Raw genomic sequence first — 23,473 nt, forward strand, 5'->3', positions numbered from 1 at the left:
CCTGCTATTTTAGCGCAGGGAACCGGGACACACTAACGGCAGCCAATTCACGTGATTCACACTGGGTGTCCGGGCCTCCTCGTGTCACCCAGCACCGGTTTCCCGGTGCTGCCAGCTCCACGCTGGAAATTGGCGCTGGGAGATGTGCGGAGTCCCGGACACACAGCACAAATTGGTGAATATGCAGAAGGTAATTCAAATATATTTTAAATAGCATTAGCGGGCCCGGGACTGAAATCTCCAGGCCCGCCTGCCCTTGCCCCTGGAGTGGTTCACTCCAGCAGGGTTTACTATAGTTCCTCACTTGCGGGGAGCTGGTGGCCCAATCTCGCCCAATGCCCAGGGGGCACCTTGATGCTGTCCACGGGGCAGGGCCTGTTGGGGGCAGGACCTCTTGTGGCGATCAGTGGGGCTGGTGAGGGGGGAGGGGGGTCCTGCTGCCACTCTGCGATTGAACTGGGCAGCAACTGGGAGGTCGGGAGTACACCTATGCTAATCTTGGCATTGACAGATCAGTGCATGCTCATGGCCTGCTCAGCACTATGCTGCTGGCCTCCAGCGGGAATAGGCCCAGACCCAGAATCACGTGAGTGCACTCTGCAGTGCAGTGTGGGAGATTCTTTCTTTTTTAAACTCCCACTGGGGGAAACAAAAAGCAGGATTTATGCCAGTTTTTACGCAAATCCGACACTTAGAATTTTTTTTGGGAGACTTTCTTAAATATCTTAATTTTTTTAATATTCTGTTTCATGCTATCACTTTAGCCCTTTGACCATCTTGGTTTTTTTCACCACTCTATCGATCATTCTCCTTTCTGAGTTTTGCATGTTTTCCTTTTTTTGTCCATTCCTTCATGAAATGCCTTTCGTTCTGTAAATTTCGTATCCCGTTCTGATGAAGGGATGGATATTAACCCCGATTATAAACATTCAACACATTGATATGAATTGCAGCTTCTGTTGGAACAACCTCTGTCTTTGCATTTATGCTGGTTATCAGCAACTAAGCAGGAGGGTGGAGAGGTGGAATCTGGCTGTTGTGGTTGATGGAAGGGTCCAGGTAATCAGCCTGATAACGGAGGGGGACACAATATCCTGTAGCACAATATTTCACTGCCCCACCCGTCCCTCCCCTCCACACCATGCTGAATCTTAAGGAGCATCGCTTGGTGGAAGTAATGTCACCCTCTGAGTATTTCTCAGCAATACTCCAGGAAAAGGGAACAGATTTAGCTGAACGAATGCTACACTCAGCTATTTGAATGCTCCATTGCCTATTTGGGTTGATAATTTATGCAGCACATAAAATAAGTTGATTTATTCAGTCTGCACCCGATGGGAGTCCTAAAAGACATTAAGATGGGCTTTGGGGAGCAATGTGTTTGCCACGATCGACTTGAAGAAAGAATAACTAAGCAATATCTTTCATATCCTCGGGATAAGTGCTTCACAATTAACAGCAATTATGTATGAGGTAACGTGGTAACCATTAAATTTGCCCACATTGAGATCTAACAAACGCCAAGGAGACGTATAAGCAGGCAGTTTGCTTTGATGGTGTTGAATATAGGCCAGGATTTTTGCAAAGCTTCTTTCGCTTCCTCAAAAAGAAATGAAGTGCACAAATAGCCAGAGTGTCAGGAGGATATTTCATCTCTGGTATTCTAACCGGAAAGGTTGTTTGGTATCTCACTGAGAGATTTAGAGGTTGAACATTGAGTGTTTATTTACAACACAAAATTATACATATCTCCAAAGGATAGCCCTCCATGGGTGCTGCCTCCATGCTTAATCCTTCTGCCTATTGTCTCTAATCGTGTGACTCCCAATACCATGCCATGGCTGCTACTGTTCTCCAGTCTCATGTTAACCTCTGCTTGACCTGAACAACTTCTACTATGCCGTTCCTAAGTCCTTACTCAAATATATTTACAATACAATCTTCTTCACTTGCTACCTCTTTGTTGCACCCCTCCCCCGCTACCCCCCCCCCCCCCCCCCCCCACACCCCGCCCCATCCCCAACGTTATAAATTCAGACGCCCTGGAGGCTCTATGATTCTTTCAGATCTCGCTCTTCACATATGGGGGATGACAGTCTCTCTGAGAGTGACTTTTGTTGGTTTGGGGTTGAAATTGTTTGTCTCCATTTGATTTGCATTTTACACTCCTTCATTTCTCTTTGTTGACAATCTGTCTGCTTTTCTCAGACACCATGGATTTGTCCCATTCCTTCCGAAGGGAACATTCAGTCTGTTCATTCCTAGAACAGATTCAGGTTTCTTTTTCCATGGTGTCTGCCATGTTCCTGCTGGATGTTTACATTTCAAACATTGAAACTTCTCCATTCATTTCACAGTTTTCACCAAATACTTGTTTACTCTTATTTCCACATTCTTTTTCAAGTTTATGAATCTTTTCATTCAGCTCTGCAACTGATCTGGGGAGTTTAGTTGTCTTTATTTCACAGTTATTTGCTTTGAAGGTCTGGATTTGCTCTTCCACATGCTGCATCGCATCTTTTACGTTTGTCAGATTAGATCAAAGTTCAAGAATTTCATATTTCTTATCATGATGCTTAACAGATTCTTCTGATGTTTGGAGTACATTGAGTTCTAATTTTTCACCGGCAGACTCTCAATCTGTACATGAAAATTGCTTCTCTACACTAGACAGATTTCCTTAGCGTAATTCCTCAGTGCTATCCTTCAAGCTTACGTTATAATTTTATTTTTGCTAAATCACAGAATCCTACAGCAGAAGGAGGTCATTCGGCCCATCAAGTCTCCACCAAGCACAATCCCACCCAGGCCCTATCCCCATAACAGCATGTATTTAACCCAGCTAGCCCCCCCTGACACTAAGGGGCAATTTAGCATGGCCAGTGCACCTAACCTGCACATCTTTGGACTGTGGGAGAAAACCGGAGCACCAAAGGAAACCCATGCAGACACGGAGTGAACGTTCAAACTCCATGCAGACAGTGACCCAAGCTGGGAATCAAACCCAGGTCCCTGGCACTGTGAGGCCTCAGATGTACTGAAAATGTTGAGTTGTTGAAAATGGCTGAAATAAAAATCAAGGACAAAAGAGTCACAAGAAAATGTTGCAAGAGGAAGTAGAAATTCTCACAAAGGAATGCCAAGTGTCTCAAACATTTGTGTGGCATGGGTCCCTGGCACTGAGGCAGCAGTGCTAACCACTGTGCCACCGTGCCACCCAAATGTTTCTGAGACACTTGGCACTCCTTTTGTGAGAATTTCTACTTCCTCTTGCAAGATTTTCTTGTTATTCTTTTTGTCCTTGATTTTTATTTCAACCATTCTCAACAATGCAACATGCTCCGTACATCTGAGGCATCCAGTGCTTTTCCTTGTAGCTCCTTAAGCTTCAGCACTGGATTTACGTTTTCTCATCTTATTTCTGTCGTTTCTTTGTCTGCAGCAGAGATTTGTCCCTATCCTTCCTTTTGGTTTCACTGTTGGCAGGTCTGCCTCCGGTAAGGTCTTAACTTGTTTCGGTTCTGTAATCGTGCTACTCATGGCTTCGTTATCCGCTCGTAATTGGGAAAGTTCTACAGCTTTCCCTTTTCAATCTCTCCTCTTTTCCACTTGGCTGGCCTTTCAGCTCTTCAATCTCTTTCTTGTGCCTCTTGGCTTCCTCCTGGAATATTAAGCATTGTTGAATTTCCTTTACCAACTGATTTGAGCTGAACAGCTGGATGTTGTGAAGTTGGACCCAGTCCATTTTAGTGCCTTGGCCTTATTTAACGTTCTGCCAGCCTGCTTTATGGCAAAATGGTGCACAGAGGATTTAGGCCTATGAAAATTGGCCAGTCTGAAGCCCATTATGATTAAAGCCAGCTAGGTAAAATTGCACCTAATGGCCCTTAGGGCCCCAACTTATTTGTGTTTATGAAGCTTTGAAGCCACAGCAAGGCCAATGGGAGAGGACAGCTCCCAGAGACAGGCAGGGTTGGACAGGTAACTGAATATTAAAATTTAGAGAGACTGAAGGGGAAATTGTTGGGTCTTTTGTACCCATGGCCCACCTTGGGAACATATGGAGCACTTGGCTCTGATGGTCCATTGACCTGCCATGAGGAAGCTGCCTCGTGGAAGTTGGCCACTCCCACATGGCGCTGAAGTGAGGCAGCTCTACCACTAGCCAGTTACCCACTAAAATGGCCCCTTAGGGCCTTTAGTTGTGCAAATCGGCAGCTGACCTTCATTGAGAGATCCATCTTTCAGCCTGCCTGCTGCTGAAAAAACTCCCCATGTAGGAGGACAACTCCAGAATTGTTTCTACACGGTCCTTACTGATTTACTGCTTCCCAGCTCCATTCTTACCAACTGGCAGCCAGTAAAATTCAGCTCCGAGTGGGGATTATTCTGAACTCAGAGTGGGATATAAATGTAGATTTAATTCACAATCCCCAAGTGAAAAAGGAGGCCATTCGGCTCATTGGGTCTGCACCAACACTCTGAACATCACACCCAGGGCCAACCCCCTAACCACACACATTTACCTTGCTAATCCCCTAAACTACACATCTTGAGACACTAAGGGTTTATTTTATATGGCCAGTCCACCTAACCTGCACATCTTTGCACTGTCAGAGAAAACCGGAGTACACGAAGGAAACACATGCAGACACAGGGAGAACATGCAAACTCCACACAATCAGTGACCCAAGGTTGTAATTGAACACAGATCCCTGGTGCTGTGGGCCAACAGCGCTTGCCATTGTGCGACCCCTAATTGGAAGATAAAATCTGAAGCTATTGAGTAAGATGTTGTTTGTTATTTTTCCTCTTCCCATATCTACTGATACCCAAGGCAGATTTTCATATGTTCCCATAATTAGTTATTCCCAGAACAGGTCACTAGTCTATCACCAGAGGCTTATAACTTCAAGCCACATCAAGCATGGCTGACCAGCAGTCTGTTCCACTCTTACTGCCTGATACCCAACTTGTTTGGCCACATTACAAATCATCTTCTTTGGTCGTCAAGTCCTGGAGTGGGCCTCAATCCCACAGCTTCTGGCCCAGAGTCAGGGCCATTACCTACCGTACCACAAGGCTTCCATTGAATAAGAAATAATGCAACATATATGTTGGGATGCTCTGAAGCAGTTATTTTGTCTTGTTATAACTAGTTAATATCTTTTTTGGCATGACCAAAGTCTCATCTGTGCAGGGAGATGGTTGTGACAGTTTAGTTGCTAATGAGGTTTGTCTCTAAGATCATTGTGAAGGTACTCCCCATGAGGAAATAGTGTTGCTGGCACAGATTGTATACTTCTCACTGCTGAACACACAAAACACATCCAACCAGAAGAGCGCTATTCATTTTGTTTGTTTATCTTTTTTTAAAAAATTAGAATCATAGAATCACAAAATCTATAGTGCAGAAGGAGACCATTCAGCCCATTGAGTCTGCACCAACCACAATTCTATCCAGTCCCTATCCCTATAACCCCATGCATTTACCCAAGCTAGCCCCCTGACACTAAGGGGCAATCTAGCAGGGCCAATCAACCTAACCCACACATCTTTGGATAAACCTGTGGGACTTTAATCTGACGTTGTGAGACTTCTTACTGTGGGAGGAAACCAGAGCACCCGGAGGAAACCCATGCAGACATGGGGAGAATGTGCAAACTTCACACAGACTGTGACCCAAGCTGAGATTCTTTTTTTTTAAATTCATTTGTGGGACATGGACATCACTGGCTGACCAGTGTTTATTGCCCATCCTTAATTGTCCGAGAGCAGTTGCGAGTGGCTCTGGAGTGATATGTAGGCCAGAACAGGTAAAGATGGCAGATTTCCTTCCTTAAAGGACATTAGTGAACCTTTAAACAGGATTACAAATGTTTCTCAAATCATTAGTTGCACCTGTGATAAAATCGGAGATTTCTTAATTTAGTTTTCATGAAATATTTATCAGTGGAAGGATTGGGCTGTGTATCAGGTGTCATTAACATCTTGCAGATTTATATTTCCAACACATTTCAATTTTTTTACCTGCTTTTTCAAACTATTTATTCCCACATGAATGTGTCAAGGGAATATAATTACCCTTTAAGCGTTAGAGAATATTGAAAAGATTTAACCTTTTGATTATAATTTCCAGCTTTGTGACAATTGAGTAAATTCAAACATTGAATTCAGCTACAATTACCCATTCAAGTTTTCACCACAGGAACATTGATGAAAATGTAATTAATTTTGCAAGAAAACGTGTGCATGTGATTTGGATTTTAATAATGATTTAAGATAAAAGATCAATTTGGCAACGTTTCCTCCTCAGCATAATTTTTCCTTTTTTTAAAAATACAAGATGTGGGCATTGCTGGCTAGACCAGCATTTATTGCCCATCCCTTGTTGCCCTCGAGAAGGTGGTGTGGAGCTGCTGCTCTGAGCCACTGCAGACCCTGAGGTGTAGGTTCATCTACAGTGCTGTTAGGGACAGAGTCCCAGGATCTTGACCCAGTGACCATGAAGGAATGCCGACATATATCCAAGATGTAGAGATGCAGACGTTGGACTGGGGTAAACACAGTAAGAAGTCTCACAACACCAGGTTAGAGTCCAACCAGTTTATTTGATAGTAATCCCACAAACTTTCAGAAACGGTGTCCCTTCGACAAAGGGACACAGTTTCCGAAAGCTTGTGCGATATATATCCAAGCCAGGATGCTGAGAGGACCACCCCTCCCCTGCTGCCAAAATCCCTGAATTGGAGAGGAACTTCCAAGGGTTAAAGAGCACAAGAACTAGGGGCAGGAGTAGGCCATCTGGCCCTTCGAGTTTGCTCCGCATTCAATAAGATCATGGCTGATCTTTTCATGGATTCAATTCCACTTATCCACTCGCTGACCATAACCCTTACTGTTTAAAAATTTATCTATTATTAAAGATTGTGTTCTCTTCTGCTGCCCTTGTCCTTCAAAATGTTGCCCGAGTGAGGTGACTTCTTGTGAGTTGACTTCTTGTGAGTTCTCCCCAGCATACACTCTACTTCTATCTTTTGCTCTTGTTTTATGCTTTCAAAATTTTACTCTAACTCTCATGATAACATTACATTCTGCATCCTCTCCTTTTCTTCTTCCCTATGTGCTCTGAATGGTACGCTTGGTCTGTATAGCGCACAAGAAACAATATTTGTCATTGTAAACAATACATGTGACAATAATAATGATTTCATTGAAGTTGGCCTATTGGAGTATTAATTCCCTGATTAAGGATCCAATTGATGGGCCGATCAGGGAGTCTTTGCCTTGTACTTAACAGAGAGTGTCCGTTCCTCCGACACCCCCGGAGATAGACTGCTAACTCTCTGTGCACTGCTGTTAGAGTTTGTAAATAGAGGGATTTGGGGGAAAGGACTTCAGTCTCCAAACACTTATTACAAATAATAAATCAAATCAAAAATCTAGATAGTAGCAGTCATGGGTTTGCAAGTACAAATGTATATTTTACACGAGATGCTAGCATTTGAAAAATGATGACCAAACTTTGATTTTTCAGCAGATTTCCAATGTCAATGTACTGACTCTGGAAGCCTTTCTTTGGTCATTTAACATTTCAGTTCTGACCTTCAATTGTAACCCAGTTCAAACCAACAATGGACAGAATTGAATGCCATTTTCTGAATGAGTTCAGCGGCAGGGGGCATTTAATCTGGCAGGACGGTAGCAGGTGGCGACCCCATGCACTACCTTCCCATCTATGTGCTGATTAAATCCAGGGCAGAAAGGCTCGTGGATGGCCTTGCCCACTTGAGGCCCTCACCCTGTCGCCCCTGTTATTCATCCAACGTTGGATGGCGGGGTCGGGGCATGCTACATGTGGAAGCAGAAAAAGCAAACCATGTCAAGGACACCTTGTGAGCTTCTGGGTTGGGGTGGGTGGAGTGATGTTCTCTCATTAAAAATCACAGCGCCTGATCGAAGGTCCCATCCAGAAGGAAAAAAATACAGTAAAATGGGGAAATAAGAATACTGGTACGAACTGTTGCTGCTAACAACCATCCTTGTGCCCTGTCCCATGATCATCACTCACCTGTGACCTGAGCCCCTTGGTGGTAGTGGGCTCAGTGTGGAGCATTACCAGCAATCACCACAGAGGCGCTGCTGAGCAATAAACAGCCACCAGCTTCTGATTGGCCAGCAGCTCTCAATGGGTGATTTCTTCCCCCAAGGCCCTTGATCCCCGGGGAGGCCCAGAGCTGCCCAGATAAGTGTCTGAGAGGCAACTTAATTTGGTGAACCTTCCTGAAGTTAGACAATGTGAGGTTCCCATCAGCTCTCCAGGTGGCAACCGAGATTCCCATCACTACTATTCAATACCACCCTGTTTTTATTTATTTTATTCATTTGTGGGACATGGGCATCACTGGCTGGCCAGCATTTATTGTCCATCTCTAGTTGCCCGAGGGCAGTTGAGAGTCAACAACATTGCTGAGGCTCTGGAGTCACACGTAGGCCAGACCACATAAGGATGGCAGATTTCCTCCCCAAAAGGACATTAATGAACCAGGTGCGTTTTCCACCAATCGACAATGGTTTCATGGTCATCAGTAGATTCTTAGTTACAGACGTTATTTTTATTGTTTAATTCAAATTCCACCATCTGCTGTGGTGGGATTCGAATCCAGGTCCCCGGAACAGTGGCTGAGTTTCTGGATGCATAGTCTAGTGATAATACCACTAGGCCGTTGCCTCCCCTATTGTTAGTAGATATTCATCCAGGGAATGGGGACTGTTTTTAAACCCCCTGTTCTAGAAGAGGTTCTTCATGAAGTGTTTTGCTGTACTTTCTGGGTTCTTTCAACAATTCCACTTGGACTGAAAGATTCAGTAAAATGGGATTTGATAGTAAATCGGTGCACGGGAGTATTATGCTGGGATCAGCATTTCTGCATAATGGAATTTAAGCAGAGGAACTCATTGCTCGTTCGAGTATTTTGCTTGGATTAAATCAGCGCTCATCTGGATGTAATGATTTGGGAGCACTTCTATCTCCACGGTGGAAATAATTTGTGTCCACTTGAAATAGCATTAGCAAAGCCCTGCTGGGCTTACCCACTCACAGGACACTGTGCTGCAGTTGATTTAAATACACTGCTGATCATTGACGTAACTGGAGTCTGGCCAAGACCAGCCTTACAGGAATGAACTAGCCATTCACAGTCAATTGAATTGCAGTGACCCCTCGACTTTGCCTGAAAAACGTTAAAGAAACATTTCTGCCCTGCTGGTCTCCAAAAGAGTTTCAAAATCCCCCTCATTCTCAGTGTCATGCTTATGGTTATAAGGGATTTGTTTTCTTGAAGGTGGGCTGGTGATGTTGTGCTTCTCTATACATCACGACTGACGTGCCTCCTTGGTTGTTTATCGAATTGAGGTACCTATGATTAAATGGAAGGCAAAGGGACGTCTGGTAAGGCTGGGAGGCTTTCAAAAGTGTGTTAACCAGGGTTCAGGGTAAGCACATTCCTCTTGGAGTGAAGGGCAAGGCTAGTAGAAATAGGGAATCCTGGATGACTTGGGATATTAAGGCCCTGGTCAAGAAGAAGGAGGAGGCACATGACATGCATAGGCAGCTGGGATCAAGTGGATCCCTTGGAGAGTATAGAGGGTGTAGGGGTAGAGTTAAAAAAGGAATCAGGCGGGCAAAAAGGGGACACAAGACTGTCTTGGCATATAAAGCAAAGGAGAATCCAAAGGGCTTCTACAAATATATAAAGGGCAAAAGAGTGACTGGGAAGAGAGTAGGGCCTCTTAAGGTTCAATAAGGTCATCTATGTGCAGATCCACAAGAAATGAATATTTCTCATCAATATTCGCTATTGAGAAAAGTATGGATGTTAGGGAAATTGGGGAAATAAATAGTGATTCTTGAGGAGTGTACATATAACAGAAGGGGGTGCTAGAAGTCTTAAAACTCATCAAGGTAGATAAATCCCTGGGACTTAATGAAAAGTATCCCAGGACATTGTGGGAGGCTAGGGAGGAAATTGTAGGCCCCCTAGCAGAGATATTTGAATCATCGATAGTCACAGGTGAGGTGCCTGAAAATTGGAGGGTGGCAAATGTTGTGCCTTTGCTTAAAAAGGGTTGCAGGGAAAAGCCTGGGAACAACAGGCCAGTGAGCCTCACATCTGTGGTGGGTAAGTTGTTGGCAGGTATTTTCAGAGACAGGATGCAGAGGCATTCAGAGACGCAAGGACTGATTAGGGACAGTGAACATGGCTAACTGTCAGCATGGCTTTGTGAGCAGAAAATCATGTCTCACAAATTTGATTGAATTTTTTGAAGGGGTAACCAAAAAAGTAAATGAGGGCAGTGTAGTTGATGTTGTCTACATGGATTTTAGCAAGACCTTTGACAAGGTACCGCGTGGTACGTTATTGCATAAGGTTAAATCTCACAGGATCCAAGGTGAGGTAGCCAAATGGATACAAAATTGGCTTGATGACAGAAGACAAAGGGTGGTTGTAGAGGGTTGTTTTTCAAACTGGAGGTCTTTGACCAGTGGTGTGCCTCAGGAATCAGTGCTGGGTCCACTGTTACGTGTCATTTATATTAATGATTTGGATGAGAATATAGGAACCATGGTTAGTAAGTTTGCAGATGACACCAAGATTGGTGGCATAGTGGACAGTGAAGAAGGTTATCTCCAATTGAAATGGGATCTTGATCAATTGGGCCAGTGGGCTGAGGAATGGCAGATGGAGTTTAATTTAGATAAATGAGAGATGATGTATTTTGTTCGATCGAACCAGGGCCTCCGTTATATAGGGCATTTGTGAAGGAACAATATCAATGGGTTATACCGCGAGATGGGAGAATCGCTCCTATTGTTACTACGTTCGCCTTGTCAAGACTATTTAGGATCCTAGAATAGAATCATAAAATCCCACAATGCAAGAGGCCTTCAGTCCATCAAGCCTACACTGACAACAATCCCACCCAGGCTCTATCCCCTCAACCCATTTATTTACCCAACTAATCCTCCTGTCACTAATGGTCAATTTTAGCATGGCAAGTTAGGTTAATTGGCCATGTTAAATTGCCCCCAAGTGGCAGGGTAAATACGGGGGTTTATAGGGATAGGGCCTAGGTGGGATTGTGTCGGTGCATGATGGCTGAAAGGCCTCCTTGTGGACTGTAGGGATTCTATGGGTTAGAGGCAGTTCAGAGGCAGTTTACTAGATTGATACCTGGAATAACCAAGTGATCTTGTGAGGAAAGGATGGAAAAGCTGGTCTCATTTCCATTAGCGTTTAGCAGAGTGACTTAATTGAAGTATATGGTTAGCACTGCTGTCTCACAGTGCCAGGGACCCAGGTTAAATTCCAACCTCAGGTCTGTGTGGAGTTTGCATATTCTCCCTGTGTCTGGATGGGTTTCCTCCCACAGTCCAAAGATGTGCAGGTTAGGTGGATTTGTAGAATAGAATCATATAATCCCTATAGTGCAGAAGGAGGTCATTCAGCCATTGAGCCTGCACCAAGCACAATCCCACCCAGGCCCTATAACCCCACGGATTTACCCTGCCACTTGGGGGCAATTTAACATGGCCAATCAACCTAACCCACCATGCTAAAGTTGAGCATTAGTGTCAGGGGGATTAGTTGGGTAAATAAATGGGCGTGAGGGGTTGGAGCCTGGGTGGGATTGTTGTCGGTGTGGACTTGATGGACTGAAGGCCTCCTACATAGTAAGGATTCTATGATTCAATTCTAGGATCCTAAATAGTCTCAACAAGGTGAATGTAGTAATGATGGGGGCAATTCTCCCATCTCTCCGTGCTAATTTTTTGACAGGTAGGGATGGGAGAATCGCATGTGGGCGATTTGCAGGATTTGCGCGTGCGTTCCTGATGTACGCATAAATCCCAACGCCGGATATCCGGTGCAGTCGTGACCATGCAGAAAATCAACAGGTAAGTCATTTTAATTATCGTTATAAGGCCGGGATTGAAGTCTCCAGGCCCGCAAAGATCTCCCACCCTGCCAAGACAATTTAGATCTGGAGGGGTTCTGACTAGCTTGTCACTTTTGGGGAAGTAGTGGGAGACCCTGCTGGCGGCAAATGGGGGCAACTGGGGGCCCCCAGGGGTTGGGGTGGTGGGAGGGTGGTGCCCCTCGTCATGGGCACCCTGGCAGTGCCAGCCTGTGCCCCCAGCACTGTCCATGGGGCAAAGTACCCATGCCTGGGGGAGCTTGGTGCTGCCCATTGGGCATGGGCAGTGCCAAGGAGGTGGGGCCTAAGGGTGGGGACAGCTGGGGTGGGGCCTAGGGAGGAATTGGTGGTGTTGGGGGGGGGGGTCCCACCGCCATTTTGCATTGAGAGCTGGAAAAAAGCCAGCAATTGCGATGGGTTGGGGGTGTGGTGGTCTGCCAGGGGATGTCTGCCTCCTGTTGAGGAGGGGTCTGCAGGGGGATGTCACTACTGGAGCATGGGTGGCTGGAGATCAAGGCGCTCCTGGATGGGGGGAAGTTCAGGGCTGGCCCACAAATGTTTGTGGGGGCCATGATCAGGCTGAGCAGGTGTTGGGAGGGGCAGCACTGCTGGAATTCCAGGCTGGCCAGTGATTGAGCTGACCAGCAAACTGTAGGTTGGCAGTTCAGGGCCACTGCACATGCGCAGAGCTCCAGAACTGTCAGACCCTGTTGTGAATAGGCCCTGCCCCCGAGCTTTTAATTATATTCCCAATTGTGAACTCTTTGTGACCTCTGCATTGCACAGAGTGTTGGAGATTTGCATGTGAACTCCCACCGGAAAAACAATCGTGACTTACACCAATTTTCCCGTGAATTCAACACTTAGAACTCTTGGGAGAATTGACCTGATATTTCCTCTTGTGGCTGAATCTAGAATTAGAGGGCACTGTTTTAAAATTAGGAGCCGCCTTTTAGGACAGAGATGGGTGAGTTTTTTACTCTGAAGGCTGTGCGACTTTGGAACTCTGCCTCAGGAGGTGTTGAAGGCAGGGTCACTGAGTTAAGGTGGGAGGTAGATAGATTCTTGTTGGGCAAAAAAATCAAAACTTACCTGAGATAGATGGAAACGTAGAATGTAAAACACAAACAGATCAGCCATGATCTTATTGAATGGCAGAGCAGGCTCGAGAGGCTGAATGGCCTACATCTGCTCCTATTTCATATCTGCATATGTTCCTTGGCATCAGGAGAAGCGCTGAGAAGTGGTGCTTTCTGATAATTCTTCTCGTAAAGAGTGATCAACACAAAAAGATGGGTGTCTCGATAAAATAACACAGAAGAGCTAATAATTTAACAAATTGAGTTTTACTGAAGAAAGACATTTTGTCAAAGATTTTTGTCTGGCTCGGTTGCAGAGGACCCCTCTGATCTTCGTGTTGTCCGTGGGCTGTTGACTTGTGCTCGCTGAAAGGCCAAATAATAAAAAGCCCATCAAATAATTTTCTGGAGAAACTCGCCAAATTCATTCAACCCCTGCTTGCCATCACAGTTAAGTTACATGCCTAAAGGCCCCCTTCTGCGCATTGCCTAACTGAGCATCCATAATGGACGAGGCTTACCATAAAACACTATTGTGGCCTGATTCAGCTCAGCCTGACATTCACGCATGTGTTCCCTTCCGCAAGAACTGCTGCGTAGCGCCCAACAGCAGGGATACTCGACAATTTATCTCCCGACCCAAGGACAGGGCTGCACCAACCAATTGTTACTGGACTAAGATTGTATCAGGGAATGAAAACCTTGTTAGACTATATCAGTGTCACATAAGGCACAGACTAATCACCACTGTTGGAAAGCCTGGCAAAGAGAGCTTTGACTGTTGAGAAAGGGGCATAATTTCTCTCTGGTTTGATAATTAAACCTCTACAGCGGGCACCTTATTCAAGACTCGACAGTAAGTGAATGGCTTATATACACATCTCCATAGATAAACCGCACGTCAACTTCAATAGTAAGTTATAGCTTTAATTATTTTTTTTACAAATGCTGCCTTTTGTGAGCTGTGTAAGCATCCTGAGTGCCATGAAGAATATGTGGTACAGTAGTGGACTTGTTCATTCAGTTCACCTGCGAGGAAATGTTGCAACAAGCAGTAGTGTTACTGTGCAAGTATTATTTGGCAGCCCGACCTTGAGGTTATGTTTGCCACTATTTGAATGGCATGTCATTTGAGTTGACAAGAAAATGAATAGAGGTATGGTGCAGGACTGACTATACTTAAAGTGCCCTCTGCTGGCACACGTTGAGTATTTCTGTACCATTATTGAAGGCTGTGCTAATACGGTGTAGACATGATGTGGCAATGCCGGTATTAGACTGGGGTAAACACAGTAAGAAGTCTCACAACACCAGGTTAACGTGCAACAGGTTTATTTGGTCGCAAAATCCTCTAGCTTTTGGAGTGCTGCCCCTTCATCAGGTGAATGGATTGTCCACTCATCTGACGAAGGGGCAGTGCTCCCAAAAACTAGTGGATTTTGCTACCAAATAAACCTGTTGAACTTTAACCTGGTGACGTGAGACTTAATATAGTGTAGAAGCAGGAGGGCCAACAGTCAGATGCTCCCTATGGAACCTTACCAGTAATATTTCAGGAGGAGCCTTCAGAGTTCCCACCAAGTGCTTTTGTTTAGAATCATGGAATTCCTACAGTGCAGAAAGAGGCTCTGCACTGACACTTACCTAGGCTTACCCCATGTATTTACCCTACAAATCCCTCTAATCTTGGGACACTAAGCAGCAATTTAGCATGACCAATCCACCTAACCTGTACATCTTCAGCGTGTGGGAGGAAACCGGAGCACCCGGAGGAAACCCAAGCAGACACGGGGTGAATGTGCAGAGTCTGCACAGATAGTGACCCAATGCTGGAATTGAACCCAGTGCTGTGAGGCAGTAGTGCTAACCACTGTGCCACCATGCCACCCATATACATACATGTTTAAGAATCACAGCGAAGGATATAGAGTAATTTTGGCTTTCCAGAAACAGGGAGTCAGGCATGAAGCAACATTATGACGGGTGTGGTAGAATTTGTGTTGATCAAAACTTCCTGTTTATTGTCTCCTTGCTTTGTTCTGCAAGTGGTTATTGTCTCTGCTTCTGAGCCAGAAGCTCCAGGTTCGAGTCCCAGGTTCCAGCGCATGATTACCAAGGAAGCTGCTACCCAGAGCAGTGCTCTAGGGACCTGGGTTCAAATCCCACCGTGGCAGATGGTGAAATTTGAATTCAATAAAAATCTGGAATTACAAGTCTAGGGATGACCGGAGTGAAACCATGGTCAATTGTTGAAAAAATCTACCTAGTTCGCTAATGCTCTTTAGGGAAGGAAATCTGCCGAACTAATTGGGTCTGGCCTACGTGTGACTCCAGACCTACAGCACTGGGGCTAACTCTTAAAATGCCACACAGTCAGAGGGCTATTAGGGATGGGCAAGATGCTAGCCTTGCCAGTGATGCCCACATTCCATAGAATACATTTAGTGAAAACTTATACCACAATCAAACAGGTTGATTTATCGATCTGCAAATCATTCAAACATGCCTTCTGAACTGACGAGATTCACTAAACCCTGCTGCCCACAAAGCAGGAAGAACTTCAGTGTCCACCCATGAGGGAGTGGGGAGCCAGCTGAAATCAATCTGCTCCAATGCTGTGATAATGGGAACAAAATAAGTCCAGCACTGGAGGGGTAAAATAGAGAATGAAGGCATAAACCAAAAATGGCAACTTTTGACACACGAGACCCACATAAATCCAGTTTGAGTGGTTCTAATACAAGTTTGACAACATCTTGTTTAACTCCTGTGATGAGTAAACACTGTGTTGCCATGTTGGGAAGTGATACACTCAACACTGTTTGGCCAAACAAAACCAAGAAGTTTAAAGTTTATTTACTTAGCAGTGTTACGAATAGGCTTACATTCACACTGCAATGAAATTACTGTGAAAATCCCCTAGTTGCCACACTCTAGCATCTGTTCGGGTACACTGGGGGAGAATTTAGCATGGCCAATGCAACTAACCAGCACTTTGGGAGAAAACTGGAGCACCTGGAGGAAACCCATGTGGACACAGGGAGAACATACAGATTCTGCACAGTTGCCCAAGCTGGGAATCAAACCCAGGTCCCTGGCACTGAGAGGCAGAAGTGCTAACCACCATGCTGCCTAATCTGGACTTGCGTATAAATTTTCGGAAGCGAAGTACTCATCTTAAGCAAGACTTTGAGAAAACATTCTGGTCACAGTGGAGTGAGCAAGCAGATTGTTCTGCATATTTAATAAAAGCATCTCAGGTTTCCAACAATTTCCATGAACAAAGCCCGCCGAAGGTGAATTTTATCTTCAGCGTATGACAGCAATCCTGCTGGAAAAAATCGGACAGGTGGAAATTTGACCCCCTCTATCCAAAGGGTATCTCACCAGCCAGAAAACCCTCAGTTGTATTCCTAATCTGTACTATGTTAGTTGATTTTGGGTAAGACTTAGGCACTATGATTGTCCAACAATAAATCACTTAAGTCCAACGTGTGATATCGAATGACTCGAGCTATAACGTATAAATTTGTATGTTGCGGTGCGTGGAGTGGAAACTTGGTTAAGAATGTACGGGTGGTGCTAATTTAGTGACTTGTTCCTCCAAATCAAGCCTGATATTTTCCATTATTTGGAATCTTACCTATATTCCCATATTAAGCTTTATTCAGCTTGAGTTCAGCAAGAATCCAATTCTAAACGCTGTACACATCAAATGAGGACATTTCTAAATTGAACTGTCAACCTCACTGAATAATCACCTGAAGTGATTCTCAGGCATGTTACTTCTGAAGCCTTCCACTTCCTAAACCTCAAAATGCCCAGATTTTGCTGAGAAATCCTTAAACTGCACGTCTTTAGAGTGTGGGAGGACCCGGTGGAAACCCATACAGACATGGGGAGAATGTGCAAACTCTACACAGACAGACTGGAATTCAACCTAGGTCCCTGGAACTGTGGGCAGCAGTGCCAACCACTGTGCCACATGCTCAGACATTAAAGTAAGGCCCTGTTTGCCCCCTCAAATGGATGTAAAATTGTCTTGGCCAATATTTATTCCCCGGTGAAGATCATTAAAACTAATCACTTGGTTATTATCACACTGATGTTTACGCAAGTTTGCTTCATGCAAATTGCTGCATTTCCCACCTTACAGCAGTCACTACCCTTCAGAAGTACTTCATTGACTGTAAACGTTTTGGGACATCCCTCAATCATGAAAGGTGCTATACAAATACAAGTTACTTATCTTTCTTTCTTATTTTATACTTCCTTATTTTTCTCTTTCCTTCTGATTGGCATGGAGGGGTAAAACTACAAGTGATATTCCTACATTCACATTTTATTTGTATGAAATGTTATATGTCTTTGGTTGAGCGTGCTTGCTGTTTCTAACTATAAGGAGTACTTTAATATTAAATGCACAAAGGGCAGAGCTAAGTGAAGAGACACACCAGCCATTCAGTGAAAGATTGAAAGTTATTTGACTCATTCATTGGACATTCTTGTTTTTACAGGCAATCTACAAGATGGTTTCCACTGTGATGAAGATGCCTGAAGATGAGGCAACACCAGAGAAAAGAACAGATAAAATCTTCAGGCAGATGGATACAAATAATGACGGTAATTATCAAATCACTCCTTACCATTTCTCTCAAGAAATCCCAATGCAAACAACAAAAAAACTCATCCTTCTTTATGGGTGGGATTTTCTGATCCATCCTACCAATGGGATCTTCTGGTTGGCAGCACAGTGGTAGCACAGCTGCCTCACGGCGCCAGGGAGCCGGGTTCAATTCCAGCCTTGAGTGATTGTATGTAGAGTTTGCACATTTCCCCCTGTGCCTGTGTGGGTTTCCTCCCATAGTCCAAAGATGTGCAGGTTAGGTGGATTGGCAGTGCTAAATTGCCCCTTAGCGTCCCAGGATGTGTAGGCTGGGGGGGAGTTAGCAAGGTAAATGGATGGATTTGCAGGGTTAGGGCCTGGATAAGAACTCCAACAGAGAGTTGGTACAGACTCAATGGGCTGAATGGCCTCCTTCTGTATTGTAGGGATTCTGAAATGGCGACTCCTCCTCCTTCTCCCCATCCTTGGCAGATTCTGCCGGCACCTGACAGGTGAGCCATGGAAAAGGCCATAGACATCAATGGGACCGGAAAATTGCTGCTGGAAAACATGCCCCATTGGTGAAGTTTCATCCAGAATTTGGCAAAGGCAGATAACGGGTGGGAAAAACAGCATTGAGGCCATTGGCAGCAATGGCAACTTTCTCTGCCACATCATTCAGGACTTGGTGTGAAGAACATAGAGGTGGGCACCATAGGATGGCAGGGTAGGCTCTGATTGTGTAGTGCACAGGCATGACCCTCTTCTCTCTGAGCGATGCACTCAACTGAGTTCCTCTGGGCGGTCTGCTTGCCAGAGGCACGCCTTGGGAGACCACTCGGGCTTTATACTGTGCTGCCGTCATGCTGACATGAATGGATTTTGTGACGGGGGTGAGGGGATGATTCAGATGTAGGAGCCTGACAGTAAAATCATACTATATTCAAATGATGTTTCCAACATTGAATATCAGGAAATGCACCCCATCACTGACAGGATGGTGGGGATAATCACGCCAGGCACTTACATGGGCATGATTTGGGAATTCTTGTGAGATTTTCCGCTTCCATCGCCGTACTCACCCAGTGAAAACAGAAACGTAAACTCCCAGCATGTGTGTTTGCACCCCCCCCCATGAATGTGGTAGGTTAAGTAAAGAGTAGTGATTCATTCCACTATGTGGGAGCAAGAGACATGAAATCATAAGGCAAATGGACTAAAAAAGTAAAAATTCAAAGTCCGGTGAGAGAAGAAGGGAAGGCTAAAATTAATATTATTTCTCATTAAGAATTAATGAGAGAATGGAAAAGACAATTTGAACTCCGCATGCTGGTAGCTCCTGGGATTTTTATGATCCCTAACTTGGACCACTTTGCTCTAAATTTGCAACTCATGTAATGTGGGATTTAGCCAGAGTTCATTATTTTTGCGGCATTGGTTTAGTAGATCCATATCCAATTTAGTGTTCTATCCAAATTGCTAAGAGAATCTTATTAACCGCTTCTTTAAAGTTCCATGCATAAGAATTTGATGCAGTAAACAAATAATCTAAACTCCAGTGATGCAGTAGCAAATCACAGAATCCCTACAATGCAGAAGGAGGCCATTCAGCCCATCGAGTCTGCACCAACTCTCCAATGGAGCATTTCATCCTGGCCCTATCCTCATAGCCCCACATATTTACCCGGCTAATCTCCCTACCCCACTCATCTTGGGACACTGAGAGAATTTAGCATGGCCAGTCCACCTAACCTGTATGTCTTTGGACTGTGGGAGGAAACCGGAGCACCTGGAGGAAACCCACGCAGACATGGGGAGAATGTGCAAACTCCACACTGAAGTGACCCAAGCCGAGAATCGAACCCAGGTCCTTGGAGCTGTGAAGCAGCAGTGCTAACCACTGTGCTACCGTGCTGCCAATTAATATCATAGTAATCCGTCTATCTGTTGACTATTAGCACTGATGGTATAAAAATACAATTACATTTTGGGAAATATCTTGCCCTGCATTCCTTTCTAAATGGTCACTTCTAAACCTTCTGTTTGCATTATTTTAACTTTATTTTTAGCTGATTTTTAACATCAAAAACTCTGCAACCCCATGTCTTTTTTTTGAAGGTTGTTAGTGATAGGAATGCACAGATCAGTCTCCAGTGTGCTTTTAGGCATCCAACCAGAAAGGAATCCTGAAGAATCACATTAAAAATACACTGTCATTGACACCATTTCTTTTGTACATTCTTTCTGTTGTTGTGCTGATTCAGAATCTTGCAGCATCATTTGGCTTCCATGAATTACTCTATCACTAACCTTGACCGAGATGTAGGTTTCACAGTGTATTTCTATCTTTCAAAATAAGCACGATGATCTATTAAGCATTCCATACATCCCCAGAATACCATACACCACTGCTCAGGGCTCTATTGATCCTAAACACATTGGGCCAGATTTTGGTAATTGGGACGTGTATCTCAAGTCGGGGAATTTGCCAGATCTGCTTTGGTAGAAAGTACCCCAAATTACAAGATTTTTGATTAGCAGTTAGTGGTGGGCCGGGAGGGGAGTGATGGGGCTTAGGGGCGGGGGGGGGGATGTGGAGGGGGAAGCGGTGGTGGGGGGTGGGAAACAGCATGCAGGACGGACACGTGCCTCTAATCCTGGAAGATGGACAAGTACCAAAGTAAGCTGGCTAGAAGGACCACCTTGGCTCTGAGACCTTGTCCCAGTTGTTTAAGCTGATCCTACATCTGCTATTGCTCACTCCTCGCACCCCCTCACTTCCTCCATGGCTCCTCACACCCTCTATACCAACTCAATGCCATCTTATGCCCCCCACCACCCACCCCACATGGTTCTCTCATGCCTCCAAGACAACTTGATTCCAAATCATGACCCCAAACCACTCCCTTGGCTCCACATAAATCCGTGCCAACTCCAAAGCCACTCACCCAGTATCCGCCATGGGCAGACATGGGAGCCATATGGGGATGAGAAAAATATGCTTCTGAGAAGGTAATGCAACTCTTGCTATTCAGACAATAGTAAATAAAAACTGCCATTCATGTTTACAAGTTTACTTAAATGTTTAATCTCTTATTTTAAAAAAAAATTAATTTCCCATTCCTTTAATAGCCTCTTTAAGCAATCATTTAACTTGTGAACTCAGAATCCCCTGCTGAGATAATTGTAGCTTTTGAGACTTGTCTAGAAATTCATAATAAATAGCCTTTGAAAAAATGTCAATGAAGAACCCTATTGAAACCATGCCAACAAATGCTACACCAGCTGGCTGGACATCAAACAAAGCAATGCAGCCATGTTGTTTTTCCACAGTGTAAAGAATGGGAGATTTAAAAAACTTCAAATCATGGCAGCTGAATAGACCTTGCTTATCCTTCAAGAACATTTACTTGACATCATATGTTTGTGGTTCTCCTTCCTCCTTTTAGACTTGAGTAAGACATTCCACTTCACAATTTTCCAATTGTAAAAACTTTGAATTGATTTATTATTGTCACATATTGGGATACAATGAAGACTATTGTTTCTTGCGCACTATACTAACAAAGCATACCCTTCATAGCGAATCAAAGGAAGAAGGACAAGAGAGGGTGCAGAATGTAGTATTACAGTCATAGTTAGGGTGTAGAGCAAGATCAGCTTGGTAGACCCATTGAAAAGTTTGATGGAAGAAGCTGTTCTTGAGTCCTGTTATTTTCAAAACTCAAAGTTAGCTTGTTGATATCCCCCATTTCCTGTTTGCAATTGTCTTTCAGGTAAATTGTCCCTTGAAGAATTCATTAAAGGTGCCAAGAGTGACCCATCCATTGTACGGTTACTACAGTGCGACCCGAGCAGTGCATCTCAGTTCTAATGGGATATGGCAGCATCAACGCTGATCGCCTGAAGTAAAGGAGCAAGCTTTCATTCCAGTCGGATTGCCAACCCTTTTGTCTGACCTCCATTTATCTCATCACAAATTGATCCTCCTGCCATAAGAGGTTGATTGACTAACATGGATAGCATATTCTACCCAAGCTGTCTTCAGAGGAGCTTTTAGTCACTGCATTGTCACTTTTGTTTTGTGTTTTCTGTACGGTGGACACTTCAAAAAAAAAAGCAAGCATGCCAACACTTTCAGGGCATTAGTGGGCAGTGAGTAATGTTCTCCACTATGGATCAGATGTAACGCACATGTTCAACATTGGCCCACAACCCAAATATTAAAAAAAAGACATCACGAATGTAAAGATGCCACTCCCAAAAATACCATATATGGGAGTTTGTGACCATGCTTCAAGTACATTGTAGCCGCTCTAGTTTTTTGCTCTTGTATTGCAAGCCTAAAACAACTACAATTCCTACAATGATCTAAACTGCTCTGCATGTGAGAGAATAAAAAGTTATTTCATGAGCAGGGTTCACTCAGTGAGCCCCAGGTCACCGTGGGACCATGTAGTTTAAGCTTAGAAAGCAGGAGAGATATTACAAATATGCTTGCGAGGTGAGGTTTAAGCAGGGGCAAAATGTGTGAGTGGCCCTCACATTCACAGTGAGATTGTTGACATGTATACAGAATGTACCCTGACTATAATTTTTGGTTGATAAAACGAAGCCCATTCTAATTAAGCAGCACTATATTTGTTTTTTAAAAAAGAAATTAAATACATTCCCTTTTTTTTTAAATAAGATTCCAATATCCAGCATTTCCCAAAGCCTGGTTTTTGGAAAGGCCTCTCCGTAAATAGCAGCCACAAGGAGACCTTGCTGACTGTTTCTCCTTCAGCTCACGTCGAACTAAAAATGGGACTCCTCTCCTCTTCACCAGAGGGTGAGAAGGGAGAGAAGTCGGGAATGGGGTGGGTCGGGTTGGATTGGGTGTGTGGGAGTTCAAACGGAGGGAGAGGGTCAACTCGCTGAATTTTAAATTCCACCCCCCCTCCCAAAATAAAACTTGTTTTAACAAATTATAGCAGTCTGGTAAGACTGGATTTGAATTTTTCTCTCATGAATAAAGTGCAGTAAAGTAACATTATGTAGGTCATCCTAATGGAAATGTCCTGACTGCAGTTTTTTTAGACTTAAGTGGTGAATGACCACAGGCATTGATGCATAAGTGACATCCTCCAATGTAAAAGTCAGAAATAAAGTTGACCTGTGCATTGGCGTTCCATGGTATACCTCACTTCTGCTTCACGATATGGCAACAAATATAGACCAGCACAATACATGCTGTTAAAAATGCACAAGAGGATACTTTGGATAGGCAGGTGACATGGGCCAAAGGTCTGCTCCTCCCTGAATACTATCTTACAATGTTACAGCACCAAAACTGGAATAGATGTATATTTACACCTCCCAATAAAGACACAAAATCTGTTATAGCAGGGGTGTGTTACATGGCTTCAGATCCAGAGGAGCCATTAGCAGTGCATGTTATATCGTGGTGAAGGGGATTGTTGTACTGAGAGGTAAATGTATTTTTAAAAGAGAAAAAAAAATGTGTTGATGTAATTCATCTTCAAATATTATTCTAAATTAAAATGTCATTGTTTTAAAACAGGAATTGAAATGCTTTCTTTCCCCACAACACTACCCTCCCCCCACCCAATGGTAGTCAATATTTAATGCTTCTGAATTTGACAAGGTCAGACAGATTTCTGTCCTTGATTGAATACACTGTAATCTCTTCAGTCCAGAAATCTATTGTTTGGAAACACCAGTTGTCCGGAACTTTTTTTTGTGAAGACGCACATCGACATTATTTTTACGCCAGTACTTTGGGAGTAGAAACACGGAAGGTGCAACA

At 44.1% G+C, this 23,473-nt stretch overlaps 1 protein-coding gene across 1 annotated transcript in view; it reads left to right on the forward strand.

Moving 5' to 3' along the window:
• Positions 1-23,213, forward strand: part of LOC145357780 (hippocalcin-like protein 1) — a 135,464-nt gene extending 112,251 nt beyond the window's left edge. The window contains exons 4-5 of the mRNA XM_080211261.1: positions 17,576-17,681; positions 21,441-23,213. Of these exons, the coding sequence (XP_080067387.1) occupies positions 17,576-17,681; positions 21,441-21,538 (204 nt within the window). The 3' untranslated portion in view covers positions 21,539-23,213. The remainder of the gene's footprint in view (positions 1-17,575; positions 17,682-21,440) is intronic.
• Positions 23,214-23,473: the final 260 nt, after the last annotated feature.

This window comes from Carcharhinus amblyrhynchos, chromosome 24 (genome assembly GCF_965287045.1).
Source record: "Carcharhinus amblyrhynchos chromosome 24, sCarAmb.v2.hapA, whole genome shotgun sequence".
NCBI lineage: Eukaryota > Metazoa > Chordata > Chondrichthyes > Carcharhiniformes > Carcharhinidae > Carcharhinus > Carcharhinus amblyrhynchos.